The sequence below is a fragment of the Apis cerana genome, linkage group LG5 (assembly GCF_029169275.1).
Source record: "Apis cerana isolate GH-2021 linkage group LG5, AcerK_1.0, whole genome shotgun sequence".
Taxonomy (NCBI): domain Eukaryota; kingdom Metazoa; phylum Arthropoda; class Insecta; order Hymenoptera; family Apidae; genus Apis; species Apis cerana.
In genome coordinates this window covers 12,601,928-12,626,912 of record NC_083856.1, presented here as the reverse complement: position 1 = coordinate 12,626,912, position 24,985 = coordinate 12,601,928, and the positions used below count along the sequence as shown (strand labels likewise).

The window sequence follows — 24,985 nt, the reverse complement described above, 5'->3', positions numbered from 1 at the left end:
AAATTATGAATTTATATGCGTTACAAAAATGAAAAATAATTTTAGAAAATTATTTATATCTCGTTATTTGGAAAAGATTTATTTTCATCACAATTTGTACAACGTTGTGCATTATGGAAAATCGTATTCGAATATCGATCGGGATAATCAGGCTTTTGGTTCGATGAATATTCCTCCATTTAAATCATTCGAAGCGTATAATTAAAGTGAATTTTTTGCAATTTCATAATTTTATTTTTACAATAATATTTTTATCGTTTTACTCTTTCTTTCCCGAGCGCGCCGCGTTTAAAAATTAATGAGCTCGTACAGGGATGAAAAAGTAAAGATAACTTTTACACTTTTGCAGCCAACCTCTGCTTATTGACATGAAATTGATGCGCGTTGTTCACATCTCGGCGAGCGCAATAATAAACTTTGAAGGGTAGTATCGACCAATTTGACAAGTGCTGTTTCATGTTTTTGCTTTTTAAAGAAGGCGTCAAGTATGTGTACATTTCGGTACATTTAACGCAAATATTAGGTTTCACCGATGGCTTGTGAAGGAGGAAAATATTGAAAGACAAGAGGCAGAGCAATTTTCTCGCTTTAACATTTTCTTCGAACAATTTACGGTAAATATAAAAAAATGTAATAACAGAAAATTATCAAAAGAAACCAATAATAGGAACAATATTTCTTCCAATTATTTGAATCAATTTTTTTAACGAGATATTAAAAATTTATGTCAAATTCACCTAATATTTGCGTACAGATTTATGCGATGATAATACTCTTTTTAAAACTTTTTTTTTATCTAAAAATAATAGACTACCAAAAATACTCTAACTGTGAACGAGAGAGAGGTTAGGTTTGTGATATTTCTTCCAATTATTTGAATTAATTTTTTTAACGAGATATTAAAAATTTATGTCAAATTCACCTAATATTTGCGTACAGATTTATGCGATGATAATACTATTTTTAAAACTTCTTTTTTATCTAAAAATAATAGACTACCAAAAATACTCTAACTGTGAACGAGAGAGAGGTTAGGTTTGTGATAAAAGCGTTTAAAAAAAATATTGGATAATTGAAAGATTATTTTTCTATTGGTACGTATAAATAACGTACGTTTTATTTTAAAAAAAATTTGGAAAAAAATTGCCGTACGATTTTGAGAGAACGAAACTTTGATAGCATCGCGCCACACCCCGACAACGCATCGTAAACCGTTCGAGAGGTATTCTTGGTGTCGGTCCCTTTTATTCCCTTTTTTTCGTCCTTTTCTATCTCTATACTATTCGTGGCGCTTCCGCCATTTCGAACGATTCAAGATGGAACTCGTCGCACAGGTACAAGGATTCTTGCTCCCGCGCGACATTAACAGAACCGATGTATAGCACGTATATACGTATAGTCTGTCCTGAGTATAGTCGGTGCCCAGTGAAACTGGTAAATGTATACGTCTCTTCTACTTTGTAACAGGTTAGCATCGAATATCATAGATATTTTTCTCCTTTTTCGTTTGAATTAAACACCGCTAGAACTAGTTATTTTCTTCGCCCGACTTAATATTATCTCTATATGCGTTATAGGTTATAAATTAGAAGATAATTTTGAAATAATTAAACAGGGTGAAATAAGAGAGGCGGGTATATAAGCACGTATGGATAGGTTTCGAAACGTGTTTCGCAGTATTTTTTTTACGGGAAACTAGCACCTGTTTTTATCGAATATTAAAAATTCTCTAGATTTTACCAAGTGAAGAATTTCGAATAGAATGTTTACACGGAATGTTCATATCGGTGAATTGGAATTTTTATCGGGTGTTTTCCTTTTTTTTGAAACGTGCGATTTTTATGCTTTTGCGAACGGTGAAATTTAATGGTGGAAAAGATTCCTCATTAAAGAAAACAAATACGAGAAGACTTTGAATATCGGTGAAAACGACAAATACGAGTATTAAAATTTTTTAGCTTCGCTTATGATAATCTTTTTTTTATCTCATATTAATCTCTCTTTTTTCATATTAATTCGCCAATGCAAACAACAACGAGTTATGACACGAGTTTTATATATATATATATATATATATATGTTATGTGTTTCGCGATGCTGAAATTCATTATCACGTTCGTTAAAATTCAGAGGAAGAAATGAGTAGAATCGCGAGAATATTTCACAATATTATATTATTTTTATTTTCACCTGCGGATAAAAAAAAAGAAAATTGAGCGCGCTTGACAATTTGATGAATAAGGAAAGGCAAATTGGAAATTTTAAAATTATAATATATTGATTCTTTATAGATAATTTCATCTATAATAATTTTTCCATGTTAAAATAAAATAAATAAAAATCGTCTTTGTGCAATTGAAATAGACTTCGTAACATCAATATTTCAATATCGCATATTATTGCGAAAACTCGACTCGATAAATTTTCACTACATGTTCAATTTGTCGCGTTTCTCGTTCGGTTATTCCTAATCGCGTTATTTTTAGAAGGATAAACATACAACTTTTTTGCTCGCACAGAAATCAAACGTCTTCGAATCGTAACCATTCCTTTTTTTTTCTTTTCCTTTTCTCTCATTTTTTCCTTTTGTATTCGCCACTAGGAATACACCTTGATAGCACCAGCCAGAATGAGCAGGTATCAGAGGAAAAAAAATCTCCCACGTTTTTCCGCCACGATTTTTCACGATTCATCGTCCTTCTATTGTTCGACGCTTCTCGACCATAGGATACAGATATCTTTCAAGCATGCGCACATCAACTTATAGTTTTTAGTTTGCGAATAATTCGACCAGTAGAGATAACTAACGGTCGTTTCGAATGCGTTTCACGTTCCTCCGTCTCTCGTATATCGCTGTGGTATACTATTACAACATATAATTGAATAATATCGTGGTTAATCATAAATTTTAAACAAAAATTTTTCAAGAATTAATTAATCAAGTGAAATTTGCACGATTGGTAATTTTTTAAAATGAAAGCTTTATTTCGATTTTTTTTATTCTTGCAATTATTTACGTGGATACGAGCAAGGATATGAAGAACGAAAAGACTGTAGAGAAGACTTCGGTTCGCGACAAATGGTTAGAATTTAATACCTCGAACAAAAACGATTTGGAGGGTACAATCTGGTCTTTTAATTTCGTGAACGTTGTGCGCGGTCGTCTTGTGGCATTTTGGCGGTTGTTGCACCGCGACCGTTTAAGTGGCCCTAAATGAAATTAAATTGAGAGAACCGTCTGGTGCTCGTCCTTGCGAATATTGTAACGATAGGTGCATGCATGCGTATTACAATGTTACGCTACACGTCGTTTTATGGCTAAAACATTTTTATTATCTAAACGTGTATTATCCCTTATCAACATGTATAATTAAATTTTACGTTTATATTTAACGAGATTTTACTTTATACGTAATTAAGTTCATTATTTGATTAAAATTGTAGATTAGTTTTGTTCCGCAACTAAAAGTAAATTTAAGTTCGTTAAAATCATTCTACTTGTCGACAATTGAACAATAAACTCAACCGTTTTAAATATCGCGATTGTAAAAGTTAATCCGTATTTTTCCTTTTCTCTCTGTGCGCTAATCAAGTCCAATTAAATTACAACGCGCTTAACATTGTTATCTCGTCTCGCATTTTTTAACTTTAACAATTTTTTAAATCCTTTGAAAAAAAAAAAGAAAAGATTTTCATTCGCATCTCGGTAAATAATTTTTAATCAATCCAACGTCTTATTAAATATTTCATTTACCACGAAATATAAATATTCTTATCAATCTTACGATTAATCGAAGCAAGATAAAGCTTCTTTACTCCGAGTTCCATTTAATACGTTCTCAAAAGCACAAGGTTTCTCATAACTGATAACGATATATCCAGAATCGAAAACAGACTAACCTCTCCGCCTCGAGCGCGACGCGAAATAATCATCGATGAAATTACGTGCAGGGAGGAATGGTTGGTGAAAATGGGGCGCATTGTACCGTAGAGCGAAACGATCAGTGGCAATGTGGAGGATGGATGAAAAATATAGAACGAGGCCAAAAGGAGCTATCGAAACGACCAGCCAGGACCTCTCGAGGATCCCGTTAGCCTCGTTCTATTTGTCCGTTCACGACCCTTGCGACATAGATGCCAGTCCATCGTATTTTATCGGAGCGACTCCTCGTTCGTTCCGTAATTGCACGAGAGGTGGCGGGCCGCAAAATGTCCTTCTCGCACTGTTTTCGCGTCACGGTGAAATGGCCTATGGAAAGAAACGTGCAACGATTATTGAAATCGTTCTTCACCGTTTCTCTATTACTCCCTGTTCATCTCGATGAGAAGAATTTAGTTTTATGATTTTCTTTCTTTTTTTTTCTTAGAAAAATTTATCGTTACTTACATATAATTTGTAATAAGCTTCGCTGAATTAATTTATCGCGTTTATTATTAATAATATAATTTTGAATTTGTATTATATATTTTGCGTAGCTTAAATATGTTTGTCAAACTTTTTAAATATATTGAAAAAGGATGGATTAAGATCGATCCAATTTGATTCCAGCAACTTGTAACGGCATGTGCTGCAACCGGGACACCGAAGAACAGTTAAGACATCAAGCCAGGGCAGATTTTCACGACTTGATCCATCATCATAGCAGAAGTTTGCAAGGCCTTTTGGCGACGACCGCGGATGCGTTAAGGGGTAAGTGTCTAATGTAGCACCGCATTGGAATTGGAACAGCAATTTTTCAAATCATTTCAAATCGGATAAAAGGAGGGGGAAGGGGGAAGAGCACGCGAATCGAGAGAAATAGGATTGAACGAAATAGTTGTTTCTTGAATCGAGATTATTATTTTTACGTGCCAACTGGAACTCTGCGCTCTCTCTCTCTTCCACTCCTCACACATTCTCCACCCATACCATTACCCATACCATCGCTTCTTTCTTGTCCCGTCGTCTCACCACGACTCTCGATGAACCACCGCGGTTGCTGAATTACTAAATTCATTCTCTTCCCCCTCCCTTCAACTCATCCTCGAGCAATTTTCCTCCCTTCTCTCCGTTATCTCCTTTACAGATCGGACTCTTTTTCCGTATTGTTACGGTTTTTATTTTTTAAACTATTTTTCATTTATTAAAGTATACAGTTTGTAAAGTTGAGTATGAGCATCGTTCTGAAAATGGATTTCTGGAGAGGGGAGAAAGGAAACGGAAGCCGGCTCGCTTTGAAAGGCGGGAAAACGAACAACCGCGCGAATCGAGCTCCTCTCTCTCGACAGACTTAAAGCGCGGTGGCGGTTTTTTCGCTTTCTTTGCTTCCTCTTCGCTCTCTCCCTCCCCCCTCCTACTTTTCTCTCATTCTCCAGACACGTTCCGAGCTTCTGCCGTGTTTTCCAAAGCTTCGCAAGTTTTTATACTTCCCCCTCTCCTTCGTTTCTCCGTCTTCGCCCCACCCCCGACTTTTTCCTTCGTCGCGATACGGCGACGCGAGAATTGCACCGATTCTGAAATTGCAGAAAGTGTTCGTGATTGGACAGGAGAGATGGGGGAGGGGAGAAATTTGAAATTCAAGAAAGCAGCGATAAAACTGCGACAACAGTAGCAATAATCGGATACGAAAGGATACGTGCGACTCGGTTATTTCTGTTTCGCCGACTTTCGACTCGATGCGGGGAGGATTTTTTTTTTTGCGAAAATAAGAAATTGCCAAATAATGTCGGTTGATGGCGGTTTAAATTTACCGCGTTCGTATTCGAGTCTGTTCGATGATTCGTTCTTTTTCTATTTTTTTTTTTTTTTTCTTTAATATCTTCCTCCAACGAGACGAAATTTCGTTCCGCATTTCATTCAGTATTTACGAGTCTGTGGATAAAAATTCAACCTTGGTCGGGATAAATTAAATTTAGCACGGTTTATAGACACACTTCTTCGAGAGAAGAGAAAATTGAAAATGGGGATATAGGAAGAGAGGAAAATCTTTTTTTTTTTTTACAAAAGAATTTTACAAAAATTCAGCAACATAATTTTTCTTAAACTTCCAAATATCCTTATTTTCGGAGGAAAATTTGCAAGGAAAAAGTTAACCTCGATTCTCGAAGAATATTAACTTTCGAAGAATTCGGAAAGGGAGGATAAATAGGGAGGAATAATAGGAAACAAAGTACGGCGTATGAGAAACAAACTGAAAATAGTCGGGTTCTAATCCTGGCGAAGTTCTTGCGTAGATGCTCTCTCTCTTCTTACGTTCCGTCGTAAGAATAGAAAACGCTTCACGGTGCAAAGACGATTCTATTTAGTAACTTGGTTCACCATTGTCTCTTTGACTTTGGATTCCTTTATCGTTCCCTTAACGCTTTTATTATTACACTCCCCTCTCTTAAGAGGATTTAATAGACGGTGCAAGAATCTATGGGATGTGTGGAGAGAGAGAGAGAGAGAGAGAGAAAAATTCCTTTTCATTCTGTTTCCACTGTGTGTTAGATACGTGTTAATGGGATACTGGTAACTAACAACTCTCACGTCACATCCGCGCGTGTACGTAATTTCAATTCTATTCGTCTTTAAAATTAATAATTCGAATCAAGATTCGTTATATTTAAGGAAAGTAATTTATTTTTTTACATCCGTATATGTAATTTCAATTTTATTCTTTAAAATTAATAATTCGAATCAAGATCCGTTATATTTAAGAGAAAAAAATAATTCCTTTCCTCTTGTATATGAAATATCGCGATAAATTTATTTCAAAAAAATAGCGGGGAAAAAAATAAACGAAAGATGGAATCGCAATAAAATCGAAGAAATATATATATATATATATATACGCGGTGATCCGGTGGAAAAGAAATCTCTGAGGAAAATCGTAGGCCCTCGTATAGCTCGTATCCGATTGCACGAGGATCGATAATAAACGTTATCCCATGGTTGCGGCGACCTGTCGATTGCACCTGGTCCTGCGCGTACATACACCGGTTCGGCGGCGCAACACGGCATATCTGGTCCTGTTTGATGTCCAGGACCGGGTTCCACGGTCCGGATCGTGAGCGGAGGGTTAGCGGGTGAGAGGGAAGGGGGGGAGAGGCTCGCTTTCTCGCATCCGTATAAGGCCTGTGCGTGCATACAGCAACTTGCAATGCTGTCGATGCTCCTTCTCTCTCTCTCTTTCTTCCTCCTCTGTCCATCTTTCTTTCTCTTTGGAAAGTACGAGAAGAGAGAAGGCAGGCACGAAACCTTGGGGCCACGAATTCGAGACTGGCCGGCCGGCCGGCCGACCCATTCGACCACGAAACGTGCTTGCTAGTAATTATCGCGAGAAGGTTTGCTTCGCCCCGCGGCCGTGTTCCTCGCCTGGTTGCGAACGCGGGATGCATCATCGCAGACGCGTCGATGCGTCTCGCCAGGCGTTATCGAATTAACCGCAACTCTCGAGAACCGTGTTTATTCCGTTTATACGCTTTATACACGTTGTACACACACACACACGCGCGCGGGTACGAATGTCCTTTTGTCGAGGCTCTAACTTCCACGTAATGAGATTAGTTACGCGACCGACAATGCATCGAGAAATTTTGTTTCTCTCGAGCAAGGTGTGCGGCACCGAGTTTCGTATTCAGACGCGTAACACAATGTCTTCATCCGTCTTCATTTGTCGCCGATATCCCAAGCTACTGTATCGAACTATACTATACGAAATATATATATATTCGCTAACGCAAAACCGCGCGAACGATTAACTTTCGGATTCTCGCGGGCAGCGATTGGACGAAGGAGAGCGAATCAAAGACGACCGTTTCTTCGACTATATATATATATATATTCTTTACCACAAACGATACGATTACACGGATAATTAGCCGTTTGGGATCGGTCGAGCCGAGCAAAACGATGGAGCTCGAAGCAAATCGAGCGTCATGTCTTTCCTTCCTTCTCTTAAAAGGTGGCCGGGAGGGGGGAGGTAGGGTTGAAAGTGTCGTGGTCTCCGTTCCGTTTTCGCACGTGGGGTTGTTAAAACATCAACGGGCAGTGGCGCTGCGATTCTAAGCGCGCTCGCTGTCCCACCCAGCGGGAGGGCGTTGCTATTATTGTTGGTGGTGCGCGTTCACGAGGCTCGACACGCGTGAGACACGTTTCGCGCGGACAATGGCGAACAATGGTGTGTTGGCCGGCTGTATGGAAAATTATCTCGAGATCGAATTACATTAATGTTTCCATTTCGGACTGTTTACGAGGTGTGCGTCAGCTTCCATTCCGAATCCCCGGGTTTACAATCGGATTTTACTTACTTCTTATGTACACGTTTCTCATATACGAGGATAAAAATTTTTTCTTTTTAAATATACACTTTCTTTTTTTATCTTGTAAATGAGTAAGGGAATAATTCGAAAAGAAAGATTTCGGAGAATAAATACTTTTCGATAGCGAAAAGTTTCGATCTCGATTTTTAGCGGGAAGATTTTGAAGATATTGAGAAAGAGCGTGGATCGTGTCGTTCGGAGCGGACGGTTTCGGACTCCGCGTGTGGCGGCGAGCTGCTGGAGGGAGAAAAGATTTTTGCACGTGCTGGGCGGGCCAGGTCATCGGCCTGCATCGCGGTAATTTATTTTAAACTCATGACAGAATGCCGGACGAAATTTCTCTCGACGTGTTGCGCAACGCTTGTCTCTCTAACCCATGCGCCCTGTGTTTATCGTCCCCTCTCGTCACCAATTAGGCAAAATCTGTTTTGGGGATAAGAAAATTTCGCTCCCTCGATCATCTCGTCTCTCTCGTATGCGTTATTCTTTTTTCCTTTTTTTTTTTTTTTTTATAAAAATTAACAGTCTCTGCGCTGAACGATTTCTTCGTAAAGTGTGATTCGATGCAAACTTTCCATCTTTTAAAAGTAGATTTTCTTTCCTCGATTTTCAATTCTCGGAACTAGGAACAGAACTTCTTAAGACTCGTTGAAAATGAAAGAATGAAAGAAGATTGTATTTGTTGGTTCGAATCGCGCGGGGACTTGGCGCGATTAATGGAAACTACGTAAGCGAAACTTTGCTCGATCGAAGTATTGTATAGTTTAAACCACGAGGGACCGCGGTTAATGAAATGACGATATTAATATTTCATTGGCATGAATTGCGCGTATACTTTTAACTTGCATCGCAGGATGTAGCGGATCACGTATTTTTAACGGTGAAATTTAATTAAGAAAACGTTTTGAAAAGCGCGCTCGTCGAGACTACACTTCACGTTGAGTAACACGTTCGCGAGATATCGTTTCACGTCACCACCGATCACCATCCATTAACCGAAATTTAATTAATAAATATAAACGAAACGTTTATCTCGCGCCTCGATATCACCCGTGAATAAGACGTTCGTGAGATATCGTCTCACGATCAATTATCCTTCTTTCAACGTGACCGTTATACACCCGATACGACAGTTGGATAAATTAAGCTGAACAAAACTGGATACGTGTCACGTGATGGAGAGAGAGTTACGCGCAGTCGCGTTAAACCCGGCGAGCAGAGTTTTTTCCACGAGAGAGGAATGGAAATACATCTTTGGTAGCGAGGCGATAAATCGTGGGTAACTCGTGTGCTTGCACCTAAGGCTCCGTGCATAAATCATATTTCTGAATATCCGAAAGTGGATTGAATAATGGCGTGGTAACGGTACGTATACTTTATCGCTCTCCTCTTCATTTTCCCATATTACTCGTTCTACCCTGCTAGATGTCGCCTTCGGCTGTTATCCACGGACAATTATTATTTGCCATTGGAAATTGTATTTGCGTAGTATTTTTCACTTTGTGTACACAATCGTGAAGGTGTAAGACTGGAAGAAGGATATTAATTAATCTTTCCGCCAGTTATCGATTCGAAGCTATGCGTCTTTCGTGATCGTTGGATAATATGATTCGTGCATAAAGTCGAGGAGCGCGCACGTCGAAGTGTATAATGTAAATCTCTGATACGATGATAAATCGTTCCGCTTTTAAATTGGCAGACCGTGTTTGTAAATCGAGCAGTGTATAAATAATTTTTTTCTTCCAAACCACGCATCGTGTAACAAATTGTGCTCTCGAATCTTTGCGAAAACATATCCCTTTTAAGTATCATTTTAACAAACATCCTTCCACGGTGGATAAAGTGTGGCCATTTCGTCACAATGGACTCGCGAGGCAAGTGACAAATATTGACGGTGATAAAAGTCCGCGCATAGTGGTAGAATTTTTTGCACTGATGGATACTGACATACGAAAATAAAGAAAAGCGGAGATTTTTTTTTTTAAATAAATTTCTCGCAAAAGACAGTTAAATAGAAAAGCGTACAGAAAGAATTAATTAATCGCGTTCATTTCTCTTTTCGGAGAAGAATGAATATGTTAAATTTCCAAAGAAAAAACATATGTAATTAAAATTGATATTACAGCGAGTTATCAATGCGCAAAGGATCGAGCGAATAATTCGAACCAATTAAATTGCATGTATGCGAGAAATCTAATTACAAAGACCGGAACCAAGTAATTGGTTCGTAATATGTTTATCTTCCGGTGTGTAGACCGATCGTAAAATGTTGAGATAAGAAAATAAATAAATAAATAAATGTCAGACTGTAAAGGTTGAGCAAATATCCCTTTCCAAAAAATCGAGCTTATCGAGCGAGATACTGCGGACAAATTTACATTAGGAGAAAAGAGAGATACTTATTTAAACACAGAGCGCGCCTACAACTGTATCGAGGAACGCTGGTGTGAAAGGTTCTTTCTTTTCCAAATCAAGTTTCTTATAATTCTACGAGTACAATTATATATTTTATCACCAAAATTTGAAGAAAAAGCGTATCTAGATCTACCGAGTAATAATTCAGTAGCAAAAGAAATAATGTATCAGACAGTTTTGTAATTACAAGGTAGACGAGTAATTTGACAATGGCGACGATCATTTTACGAATGAAAAGTGGAAAGACAAATTGGGCAAAGGTGTGGCTCACTTGTGCGTAATCTGATCTTACCTTTCTCATCGAGCAGGATATTAAACCAAGGTATACACGAGATACAACTTTGAGAGAAAATTAAATATTTTCTCTTGTTACTGTTTGTTTTAAATTAAGGATCTTCCGTAGGATATCGATAGATGGCAGTTTCGTCGCGGTTCGCAACGCGTGTAACGAATATGTATATCGGTGACGCTTTGCTATTACGAATCTTTAAACGCGCGATTTCCCTCTTTTATTCGATCCTTTCCTCTTCGTTTTATGAACAGTTATTCGTAACTCGTACGCATCAAAACATCGGTTCGAGATTTCCCAACAGAATTCCTACTTATATTTTATATACGTGTATACGAACTCTTACATCTTGCTGCTCCTCCAGTTTATCTCCACTCCTAGGAATTTTGCCACTCCAATTTGGTATAAAGTTTTACGCGATATGCGACTCGTACAGTTGGGTTTCGCTTCGTCCAAATAAATAATCGACATTGGAACAAATGTTCTTCATTTTCTATAGTTTTGAAAATATTTTATTTTATATTTATTTATATTTTTATATATTTATATTTATATATTTATATTTATTTATATATATTTATTATTTTTTATATATTATATATTTATATTTTATTTTATTAATTAATTTTATAAATTAATAATTTTTAATTTTATTTTATTATTAATTTTATTAATTAATTTTATAAATTAAGTTCATTGAGTAATAGTATAATTAATGCTATAGATATCTCACCCGAGAATATTTCTTTTATCGTATTAAATATATATAAATATTGTAAAATTAATTTTTAAATGCAATTTAAAATGTTACAAATTTAATCAATTCTATTAAATTCAAATTTTTTTGCGCGCTTAATAACGCTAAAATAAATATTATATGAAAATTTTTAATTTATCGACAATGTTATTGCGAATTTATTCAACTTATTATACAAATTTATAAAATAATTTAAATTAAATAATTTAAAATATAATAAATAAACGCATTAAATTGAAAATAACTTTGACAAAAAATTTATAAAATCCATTTTATTTTTTAATTTTTCCTTTTTAAACTACTTAAATAGTTTTATACGAAATATAAAGAAATATAGATTTAAATGAAATCTTTATGTCGGAAGACTTCGTTCAAAATATTCACCTTTAAATTTTATTAAATTATATCAAATCATCGATAAGATTAAAAAAATTAATCAAACGAAAAAAATATTTTCGTTCGTTTTGCTTGTGACGAAGCGAGCGAGCGAGCGAGCGAGCGAGCGAGAGAGAGAGAGAGACGAATCGAAGAGATGTACCGAATTTCAGAATTGTGTAGCGAGAGAGTAGACGGAGAGTAGAGGAGCATGGCAAATTAGCGGCCGTAACGGTGGAGTCGGTGAAAAGTGGAGAGAAGTCGATGTAGTCGTCCACCCTCGAGACGTCTCAGGGTCGGCGGCGCAGTGACGATTTCACAAAGGCACGCACCTACTGCGACGAAGACGGGGAGAAGGAGGAGGAGGAGGAGGACGAAACCGACTGACTAAACAACCGCTTCGAGAGGAGAAGGTGGAGGTGGACCAGGAATCCGGAACGAGCCGCCTACGCGACCGAGACCCTCCCATCTCGACATCCTGCGCTTTTATATACGCACTTGTTCTCATTTTTTCCCTCCTTCGTTCAATCTCCAACGAGGCACGCGTGGCTCGCGATCGTTCCTACCGTCGATCACCTCGCGTGTGCACGCTCTTAATATATTTATTCTTGAGAGGGAGGGCAATTAGGAAGTGGCAAGTAGTAGTACTGACGAGGGGGAATAGGAATTCTTTCAACGAAATTGTAGAGAAATATTTTCGTCTTGTTTCGCCTGTTTGCTTGCATTTTTTTTTTTTGGTTGTTTTTTTAGGGAAGAAAAAGAACAATTTGTCCTCATTTCGTTTGTTCGTTCGACGTACTTCAAAAAATATATTTATAGATATTTGCAGAGTTATCCACGCCATATTTCTCGATCGAGCTTCCCTATCGACCGAGCATAAACGTCCTCGAAACGCAGAATTTACTATCAGAAACTTACTTCCTCGATATGTATAATACTGCTTGTCGAAGCCTTCGAAACTTTCTATGAATTGTATATTGCACGGGACAGAAACGTGTTTTACGAGGCGAAAGAGTATCAACATCGAGGACAAACTGCGAAAAGATAGATAAAAAGAAAAAGAAAGAGAAAGAAAAAGAGGAACAGCAGGTTTTCGAATTTAAAATATTTTATCGCTTGGTAAAATTGGACTTGTTATCTGTCGTTGCAACGAAATTTTGCAAAAAAAAAAAAAAAAAAGAAAAAATTCAAATACGTTATAAATACGATATATCCCTAATTGGACTCGAACGTTCTCAGAATTTTTTCCACGTCGATAAAGACGACGAATATGGTATAGTAGAATATTTTCTATTCGTCGATCGCTTCCTTTTTCCCCTTTTTTTTTTTTTTCTCTTATTTTACCTATTATAGAGATATTAAGTATCCAGCATGCAGAGATTCAACACACATCCACTGCACGGGTATATATAATTCGATGCGTATCACGCCGATAGGAATGCATGCCCGGCATGACGATTTAATTCGATCGTTATTCGAATTCGTAATCGGGGATCGGTATCGATAATACGATTTCGTATCGGTTGACGTTTTATTTTATTCCTGAATGGATAAAATGTTTCCATTCTTTTTTTCTTCTTTTTTTTTTCCTTCCTTCTTTCTTACACGCGAATCGAAGCAACATCTGCGCCCGTGTTATATATTCTCTTCGTTCGGATATAAGAAAGATTTCGTAGTATTTATTCGCTACTGCGGAACAAGAGGAATCTTCTCGTTAAAACCCCCGTATCTATCTTCTTTCTAATAAGGAATATTTTCCAAAAATTTTCCAAAGCGCGCAACGTCTTTTTTTTTCTTTTTAACGCGGCTCGATGAAAATAACACACGCTCGTCGCATCAATAAGAAATCGTGGAGCGATTTCTTAAGTAGATTCTCTCGCGTTCCCTAATGCGCAGAAGTAATTTGTTGCCTCGCAGCTCGTTAATTACTTAAACAGAGACAAATGTGATTTGAATTTACTCCATCTCCCCCCCATTTATAACGAAAATTTTCTTCCTCGTCTTAAATTGTGTATTTTGTAACCGAAATGGCGGGAGGGAGAGAGGAAGAGTTTATACGAGTAGCGAATAAGGATAGAACATCGAAGAATTATTGGTCGAAGAGGCGACCAATCAAACCGCGTGGCACTAAACCGCAGATGACAATTAACGTTGGCCGTTAATTGCCAGGACGGAACGAAATGAGGAGGAAGAAGGAAGAGAGAAAAGAAAAGAGAAAGAGAGAAAAGAAAAGAAAAGGAAAAGAGAATCGAGGCCTCCTTTTCCAGCTCCTCTGCCTTTTGTGTCCCCTATTCTTCCTATCTCATACGAGTCACGCTTGTGAGCGGACAATGGTCCTCTCTTATCTCTAATGATCCTCGCGGATCTGTTGTCCCCGCGCGGAAAAAAGTATTGAAGCGATCCGCGCCGCTCCAAGGCGCGGATAAGTATCTCGAGGAAGGCTGGGAATCTCGATAAATCCCTAGCAGGAGGGAGAGAGGGGGCAATCTAGAGTATAGTTTCCCGCGCTAATTTTAATGCAGTTTCGAAGGAGCACACGAACGACGTGTATTAAATTCAAAATTGAACGAAATTCATTTTCTTCCTCTTTTTATACTGATCGGTTAGAAGCATATTTAAACTTCAGTTTTAATTTAAATCGATAATTTTTTTTTGTAAATTAAAGTCAAGTATTAGAAATTTATTTTGGCCGGATTTTTTAATCTAGCCATTATTCATATTTGTGGATTAATTTTAATCTATTTTATATTATGATGAATAATATTTCTAACTTTAGTTGGCAATCTTTTTATTCCTTTCAATCTTTCAATTTTCAGTTTCATCGAGGACAAATGGCCATAACCTATATTTACATATCAGTTATTGTATATTTTTTTCTTTTTAGTCTTATTTTTACGTTACATTTTCAACGAATAATAATAAATTTTATCGAGTTCTATTATTCGAATCATCACTGTGAAAAATTCGACTAATGGAGGCCCTCGACTTATTACACATTTTCCACAAAAGGTTCCTCCTTTTAAAGTTCGTCTTACTCTCGTAATCGAATCCTGTCGCGTTTGATTTCACCTTCGTTCGAAGATATTTTCCTTACACTTATCGTCCGCCATGCTGCGATATAGAGAATAAAATAAGTCTCCCCGTATCTATCTAATATATTTCTCGAGTTTCCTGATTTCATTTTTTCCTCCTTTTCTCATTTACGAGTCGGAACACGAAACTGCGCCAGTCAACCAGCACTTAACTCTCAACAGGTAGGATAATAAAGCTCGTTAAACAAACTGATAACGTACGGTCGATTAACCACTACTCGTTTTAATTTTAAATCACTCTGTTATTCCAATTTATACAGAGAACGCAACGAGATCTTGAAATTATATTTTTCGTCGCGAGGGGATAATTCGAAGGATAAATAGAGGGGATTAAGAAAATGTTGGGGAAAGTCGTATATAAAATATACTCTTTTCGTGATAACGAATTGGATTTTACGAATTTACAGCAAGGAGAACGCAGCGTGGAGGATCGAGAATCAGGAAATTTCATCGTACCCTTTGATTAATTCCATTAAAATAACTGCGACCAATTTCACGTCCGATCGCGTATAATTCCGCGTATGAATAACACGGTCGAGCAACTATTGTTTAGCGCGGACGCGAGCTCGAAATGGAAGGATGAGCGCGATTATAAATTGCATTATATCTGTTGAAGATATATCGCGGCAGCGTAACTGTCATCCGTGCCGCTCGCCCGCTAAACAGATGGTAACAAAAACAATTCATAAATTCACGGGGAGCAGGTGGTAACGATCGAAGGCGCTCTCTCTCTCTCTGTTTTGCTCGGCGAGTGCATGCCAAAAGCGATCGAGCAATAGCGAAAGAGAAGAATCGAAATTTCAACGGTGGTTCCTTTCAAACTTCCAAACCTTTCGATCGATTGTACGTGGAAAAGATTTGAACGAAGTTTCGATGGAACAGTCGATATTATCGTGCACGCCGTTAACGATATTAATTATGATGAAGTATATTGCGCGTTTAATCGCGCGTGCCAAGAGCAAAGCGATTGAGCAACTTCTAAGATTCGACGATGGAAATTTCGATCCTTGCGTATTTCGTTTCGATCGAAAAGTTAATATCGTCGTAGGCGATGTTACGGGCTATTAACAATATTTATTATAACAGTTACAACATTGTACATTTAATCGTGTTTTGATCGCGCGTGCCAAAAATCAAAATGATCGGGCAATTTCGATGATACATCGTTAGGATGTAATTTTTCGTATGTAGAAAAGATTCGAGAAATTTGTTTTAGAAAATTAGTGTCATAATCTAAACGATGTTATTTGAATAATCGACTCGAGAGAAGTTGTTGACGAGAAAAGATAACGATCGATGTCAAGTTCCAACAATCTTTGTGAATAAATACGAACGATTTGTCGAAGCAATTTGTAGGGATCCTCGATTCTCTTCTTTTAATTCGAAGAGACGCGTGTAAAAAAGGCGATGACGCGTGGTGGATAATTAATCGTGTCGGTGGAGGATATGTTATCGGTGTGTAAACTGGCGCGTTTCGGCCCTCGAGATCCCTCTCTAAAAGCATATATTAATGCGCGTGTACGTTCCTGGTGAGCTGCGTGCTGAACCAGCCAACGACCCAATATTGACGTTATTGGCCGTACGATAATCAAGACATTTGCGTAATTAATGTAACGAGCAGGGAGAGAATCCTAGCCGAGGAAACAACGATCGCGTTTTATCTCGTGCGCGACGCATTAACATCGTGGATCGATCGAAAGCAAAAATGAGAAACGACCGGTGTTTCCGTTTTCGTTTCACTCTTATCGAGCAATAAAACGGAACTCGACGGCTTCTTTGTCTACAAATAAACTCCTGCTTAATCCCGTTTTAACCAGAACGAAAGTGGGCAAATTTTTTTTAAAACACTTTTATATTCCAACTTGCAACGAGTAATTCTCCGGGAAAAAGATATATCTTCGTAGCGGCGCAAATATTTCGTGACGATCGGGGTTGCCAGTTCGGATCATCGTTCCATTGTTGCAATTTATTTGACGGGTAGAGCGCCGCGAATATACCTATTCCCTTACGAGCACGAGCCCCCACCCCTTCCATTACGCATTCTCTCTCTCTCCTTTCTTCCTTTCTTTTTCCTCTTCTTTCCTTCTTCCCGATTATTTATTTTATATATTATTTTTATCAATTCGAGTTGCAGAGATTACGATTATTATTACGTCTTGAACAATAAATTATTGAAATAACTTATCGAAGCAACTTGGACTATTAAATTTCGCCCATCACCAGTTTTAATCTGTATTGAAATTTCCAATCGATTTCACTGATGCTTGCCTAAATAAATCGAACGAACGTCTATTTTATGTTTAATCAAGAAAAGAATTGCGATAAAACACGAATATACTAAAACTCGTATGTAAAAGGAATCGACGGGCTCATCTTTTATCTCTAGTCTACAGCTACATCGCGGAAAGTTTAGACGCGTGTAATTTACCGGATGAGACTACGCGTCTCGTTTGGACGAGTTTGGACGAGTTTTCGACTCGAAACGAAGTATCATACTGCTGGGAAAAAGTTTCGCAAAACGGCACAGGGGCAAGAAATGTCTCTCTCCAGGATCTTCTAACTCTACTTCAGACGCTTTGTCGACTATCCTGCCACCATACGGTACATAAAAGAACTATATAGTTCGAATATTCAAAATCGTAAAAATTATATTCATTTTTGTAAAGTTACGTTGGGATAATCACTCGACTATCTATTAATACGTCTTGCTTATTCATACACTCGAAATTATATTTATAAATTAAATTACAAATCGTAATTAACCTGTTACGAGAAATAAAAAAAATTTATACATCATCTCGATACGTTGGAATACATCAGATACATTCTACGCGTGTGAAAACAGGCGTTTGTTCTGCGAGACTTTCGTAAATGAATAATACGAAAAAAAAAGAAAAAAAAGATTCTCGAGGCGCGCAATTATATTTAAAACGCATGGTCGTGGCTTCTTTTCAATTCCCCCGGCAAGGATATAATCCCCGATACTGGTACGATTCTACAAGGCATTTTACGTGGGTGATCAGGTAACGCAGGGCCCGAGTCGATAAGAGGTCTGTATCACCTGTACATTTGTCCTGCTCGTGTGTGTAACCGAGCTAAACGGCTGGTTAAGCCCGAGATAAGCGAGATGACCCATGTCGTCGGTAGCTTACGGGGCCATCTTTCTCTTATTTCTCACAATGGCGCGCATCGTATTCCTACTTTTTCTTGCTCCTTCCTACTCGCCTTCTTTTCGAAAACACGATTCCGTACTCACGATGTTCGCGACTCCGTGTAATTATTTTGGGTATAACGGTGTTGGGGGTATTAAAAAAAATAAATAAATAAATAAAATGGAGGAATATTCGCGTAATCTACTGGAGCTGCAAGACAATTTTCTTTTTTAAAGTCTCTCACTGGTAGTTTTCTTTCCGTAGCAGTACCCGTAACCCACTTTTTATACCGTACCGACAAGTGGGCATGGTTGTCAGAAGCAAATTGGAGTTGGTGACAGATACTCTTGCGAAGAGAGAGAACTTGAAAAAGTAGACGCTAAAAAGAAAAAAAAAATAGATGAAACACGGGGAAACAGTGAATTCGAAAACAAGTATCGTTCACTGATATAAAGGGATGCGAGTGTGATTAAATTGCGAGGAAATTCTATTTTCACAAATCCAAACGATTAGCGTATAGGTTAATCCAGATTATTCTAAACGATAGAAAAATTTTTTATTTTTCAGTAACGATAGCTAGACACACTATAGATAGTTTCGAAAATATTTTTAGCTTCCAGTCTTGGATAATTATCCTAACCTAACTTTATAAAAATAAATATAATTTTTACGATAATTTCGAGTATTCAAACTATAAAACTCTTTTATTACTGTGTAGTGTTCTGTCAGGATTGTAAACAAAACGTTTGAAGGACTTCTCTTGCCTCTGTGCCGTTGCGAGAGACAGAGACTTTTTTTCAGCAAGCGAATAATGTTGTTCATTGGTGGAAAGAAGTCTCGCTGATTGGTCAACATGGAAGGAAACGCCTATTTTCACGCGCACTTTTGTTTCTACCATGGTGTTTGTCACATATACGAATTCCAGACGACGATCTACATCCAATCCTCGATGCATTAAGCATAGAATCCAGATTATTCTAACATATCGATATAATACAAAAATTCTTTTATTTCTCATCAATCGACTAATTATGACTCGTAACGATAGTTTAATTTATAATTTCGTATTCGAATATACGAATAAGCTGGATATACTCTGGATAGTTTCGAAAATATTTTTAACTTCCAGTCTTGGATAATTATCCTAACCTAACTTCATGAAAATAAATATAATTTTTACGATAATTTCGAATGTTCAAACTATAAACTCTTTTACAAAACAATTGAAGAATTTCTCTTGCCTCTGTGCCGTCCTGAGAGACTTTTTTTCAGCAAGTGAATAATGTTGTTCATTGGTGGAAAGAAGTCTCGCTGATTGGTCAACATGGAAGGAAACGCCTATTTTCACGCGCACTTTTGTTTCTTCGTGGTGTTTGTTACCTATACCAATTCCAGACGAGGATCTAAACCGATGTATTAGCGTAGGCATAGAATCTATATTATTCTACGTATCAATATAATAAAAAATTTTTTTATTTCTCAGTAGCTAAACAGTTTTGAAAATATTTTTAGCTTCCAATCTTATTAACTTTATGAAAATAAATATAATTTTTACGATAATTTTCAATATCCAAACTGTATCCTTTCTATTACTATATAATCGTCTAACCTTTCTTGCCCCTGTACCATCCTGAGAAAAATAGAATTTTTTATTAGAAAATCAAAATCCAAGTCGAGTCCAATCACGGTCGAGAGACTTTCAAAAAACCCATCTTCGTCTCTGAACCTGTTCAAAAGAAACTCACTTCTCTCTCTCTCTCTCGTCAATTTCGCCCGAAATTTCGCGCATGAAGAAGAAAGAAGAATAGTATCGAATTCCTTCCCAGATTTGCACGATCGGTGGCCCTCGGCCGGTGTGCATAAACGCGAATATATACGCGGTCCACTCGAATCCAAAGGGAATGGAGGGGGATCTAACCTCGTTGTATCGCATTTCCCCGCGAAATTCGCATTGCCCCTCTTCCACTTCTAACGTATATCCCCACAAAATATACAACGCTACGAGAATTATCCTTCCCCTTTTTAATTTCTTACACTCGTTTTCTCGGCGGAGAAGAAGCGAGACTATGATCTTCTTATGGAGGATGGAAAAGGAAGGCTGAATGGCGAATGTGGAATCGAGGTCGCTCGAATTTAACCGATAAGAGGCGGGATATTTCGTAACGGAAAAGATAAAACGTTTCTTATTAATCGAAACTTTTTATCGAGCGTAATAATAACAGCGTTAACACGTGGGAAGCTCGATTATTCAAATATAACCTATTATCCGGGCAGAAGATGAGTATCTGTTTTAAACTGGCGTATCTAATAGCGTATCAATTTATTCCTTTGCATCTATCTTACCGCCTAAACACCTCTTGCGCAATAAATATCCGTATATTCGAGGATTACGTAATTTTCGCTTGCCTCGTGACGTGTACGATCGACAAATTTAGTTCTTCCTAACCTAACCTAACTTAACAACTGTACACGTCGAAGGTTGTCCCTCGATCATTTTAAACAATCAACGTAACGTTTCGTATTATTTACCGTTCCGTGTATTATAAGTGTTTCAAGGATACAACGTTTTTCGATTCGAAGACGAGGGAAGAGGGAAGAGGGCCTCTGTTTTAAGTCAAAATTTTTTTTTTGCCTTACTTTTCGACGGGAATTTATTTAAACGTACAAATTGCGTTTCGCAATTCTTCGTGTTCACAGGCTGGTAAAATGGTAAATTGTGGATTCTCGCGATACGAGGGAAGAAGAATTCGTGGAACACGTTCGATTCTAGAACGAATGTAAAAATATCGGCAAGCAGAAGCAAGCTCTCTTCTATTCGAGCCCAGTATTTCGATACAAAAATCCAACTCGATAAATAAATAAAAATATATCCGCCGATTATTTTCGCGTAGGAAAATATCTTTACTTTCGTTTCGATTTTTGGAACAAACCCGAGTGTTTCAAACACTCTGAGACGCGAGTTTGAAATTGGAGGAAATTCTTCCAAGAAAGAAGATCCGTATAAATATTATTGAAGTTGAAACGAGTTGTTCTCGAAGGGACTCGAGACATTTTGTGGTTGGCTGCACTGGCCTCGCACATGCACCTTCGGCCTTATTATGTCGCGTTCCTCCGTGAATTTCGCGCCGCACGACGTTGCGCAGAGGGAGAGAGAGAGAGGGAATAAGCCTTATCTATATTTAGATAAACGATACCCCGGACGGTGCAACTATAAATTACGAGAAATCCCGCGGAATTCTCTTTAAAATATACGTATATACACGCCTGTTAACGAACCCTTTCTCATTTCCCCCTTTTTTCTTCTCTCTCTTTCTCCCTTTCCTTTCTCTCTCTTTCTTTCTCTCTCTCTCCAGTTGATGTAATCTTTCGAGGCAGCGAGCCGCGAGGATTTAAATTGGAGGAAAATTTTCGATTACGTTACCGTTATTATAGGAGAGGGGGAAAAAGAGAGGAGGAAAAAAAAGTTTTCCTTCGATCATGAAAAACTTAGGTCGGAAGATTGGGTTAATTAGTCCTCTTTGCTCGAAACTTCTTCTCCATTTTTTCGAAGGAATATTCCACGCGTTTGTTTTTAACCTTTGAGAGGCAAGTTGGGAAAAAGCTGCTCATCTTTTCACAGGGATCTAGGTGTAATTTTTTTTTATAAAGAAAAAAGGGGGAAGGGAATGGTATATTTTAGAGAATTTGACAAAGGAACTTTCGAACCTTTATCAAATAATGATTTAAATTTCACACGCGTATTGTAAATCCCACTTCGTTTCGTAATTGAACGAAGTTGCTCGTTTCGAAATTTAAACGTAGCAAATTGTTTGTTTTGCGAGTAGATCCGTGATCTACGTGTTTATTTTCTATCGTTTGATATATTTGTTAAAAAAAAAAAATACACGTGCCCGTTTACACGTGTCGATATTTATTTTGATATCCTTCGATCGGATGATTGGGAAAAACATCGATTGAGATATTTTGTTTGTTGATTCAATTGAACAAAAAAAAAAAAAAAAAGAAACGGAAAAACTACGCGGTTAACTGATAAACGTATGTACATTTCCCAAGAAATGCATTATCGCGCTGATTACGTTTAACGAGTATTGTTTTTATCAGATAAGTTATAATTTCGAATATAATTCTCGACTTTCCTTTCGAGCGTAATCTCGCATTTCTGTTCTTCTTATCGGTAATTTGTTGGTGTTTTTTTCAGTTTGATCGTAAAAATAAATTATATTCTGCCCGAACGAAACCATGAAAACGAAAAATAGAATTCTCCTTCTCCATCTTTTTCCCACGTGAACTAAAAAAAAAAAAAGAAAAGAAAAGAAAAATCGAAATATACACCGATATATTTACACGGTGGAGGATAAAACGAAGAGGAAATATTTAGTAAACCGCACAACCCGTGGCCTGGCCTCTGAAAGTCAGAGCTCGAAACTTGGAGAAAATCGAACCGACGTGGGTGGATATATACAGCGTGCATGTTTATACAGGTTAACCCCTTTAGCGGCGCGAAATAGAGAGAAAGAGCGGCGAGAGATTCTCCGTTATTTCGCCTATCTCTGTGATTTTCGTGCCGCACGACTTCCTCCCCAGTCGAACATCGCTACGCTACGTGCGCGCGCCTCCTCGAGAACACTGAACGGATACGAGTCGCCTTTAACTAAATGGGGATCCAAGTATTCGAGAATTATTCCACCTTTTGGTAATTCACGTTAGAAGGAAGAAAAGAAGGAAGAGAAAAGGAAAAAGACGAGGCGAGTTCGGAGGAACGAGGCGGAGAATCTTGGTGACGAAAGTGGGATGCCCGCGCGTGTCGTTGCCTCGGCAACCTCTAACAGTGTCTCTCTAGGCGCTCGGTTCTCTCCGGCTCGCGCGTTCTATTTTCGATCGACTCGCGGAAAACGTTTCCCACCGCAAGATATTTATCGCGGGTCACGCCTGTTTCGCGACTCGTTCGACCCAGGGAAGTCGAGTCAGCTCCTCCGAAGAAGGAGTGGCGTGGGTGTCGATCCGCCGGAAGGAACAGGTTTCGCGTTTTCCGACGAATTAATTAGCATCGATTTCGTCTTTTCAGACTCGTTTCTCTCTCACCGAGAATTTTTTACCGCGATTCTTCGTAAGATGGCCACGAAAATGCATCGAGTAAGTAATCCTATTAATTTTAATCTTATCGAGTGATGCAGAGAGAGAGAGAGAGAGAGGAGAGCGAGCAGCCCTCTAATGGGAACGGAAATTAGATTTTCGTCGGGCTACGATAATGGATAATTAATTAACTCAATAATAATCGCGATCAAGTAGTCTCTACCGTTAAGAGACCACGGATCATTTCGGTAATAATTACAACTCCCCCTCCTTTCGTTCTTTTTCATCGTACCATGCCCATTCGTCGAATTTATTCTTCGAACTTAATACCTTTGACATTTTCCAAACAAGATTCGCGAAGAGGAAGAACGTAGTTACATTAGACACGCGGCATTACCCTCGACCTTAATGCTCGATTTATTCTCTAAAATCTCCCCCCCTCCCGTTTCACAAGTTTCGAACGTGACCGTTTATTCTATTCTTATTCGCGCTATCCAGCGAATTCCCCTTGCGCGTGCGCCTCGCCGAGCAAGAAATGTGGACCGGACGCAACGTGGACGTGTGTGAATCCACTCTAATTGTCCAACGTCACCGTACAACGCGCCTATATTACGTCCAAGTGCGCGCGATACACGTATCTCGCATCTCGCGATATACGTATGGCAGGGCGTAGGTCAATCCCGTATCGGACCAACGACTTCGATCCAACTTGCCAATTGCAAAAATCAAACACGATTTTACGCCTCGCTTGTGCGCATTTACTGCTGGAAAGAGGACTTTGTTGACAATCTTGCTGACACGCTACGTAGTAGTAGGAGAGTTATGATTTGAATATTAAGTTACGTTAAGATATGTACAGCTTATTCGTATTCGTTACAATTATCTTAACTACGTTTATAAATTAAATTCTATCGTTACAAATTGTAATTACGCGTGTATACGAGAGAAATAATAAAATTTTTGTATATCGTATCGACACGTTTGTGGAATAATGTCTTTGGACACGTATCGTCGTTTCGGATCACGGTGTATGTGACTTTTCCCTTCCGCCGGTGCGTTGTTTCTGTTCGAAAAAGAAATGAAGAAATTAAATCGGTTAATGAAAGAGAATTAAGAGAAGGAAATAAAGCGGCAGACGCGAAGCGGTTAAAATTTAGTTGGGTCCGAGACGGCTGCGTGGTACAGTTCCCACGACGTACCTTTTGCACCCCCTCCGTGGTCCGCAACATGGCCACCATCGGGTAGCGTGCGAGGAGCACACACCGGCATCGTCGTCGTCCATCCACGGCCGTGGGAGGGAGAAAGAGGGAAAAGGCTGCCGAGGCGCGCAAAATCCAAAGAGAGGCGCGGTGGTGCGTGGGACAAGGAGAAAAGATGGCACACAGGGCCCTGTGAAACGAGCGAGCGGAGAACGACAGAGAAAAAGAAAGAGAGAGAGAGAGAGATAAAAGGGCTCTCTCCCACACGGTGGCGCTAAAATAAAATGACCGGCGAGAGGAATGTCGAAGCTCTCTTTCTTTTTCTCTCTTTCTCTTTCTACTCTGTGCCG

The 24,985-nt window shown here is 38.4% G+C and overlaps 1 protein-coding gene across 1 annotated transcript in view; it reads left to right on the top strand.

The window, feature by feature from the left end:
• LOC108003317 (division abnormally delayed protein) overlaps window positions 1-24,985 on the top strand; it is an 84,836-nt gene that overhangs the window by 1,906 nt on the left and 57,945 nt on the right. The window contains exon 2 of the mRNA XM_017065483.3: window positions 4,550-4,690. Within this exon, the coding sequence (XP_016920972.1) occupies window positions 4,550-4,690 (141 nt within the window). The remainder of the gene's footprint in view (window positions 1-4,549; window positions 4,691-24,985) is intronic.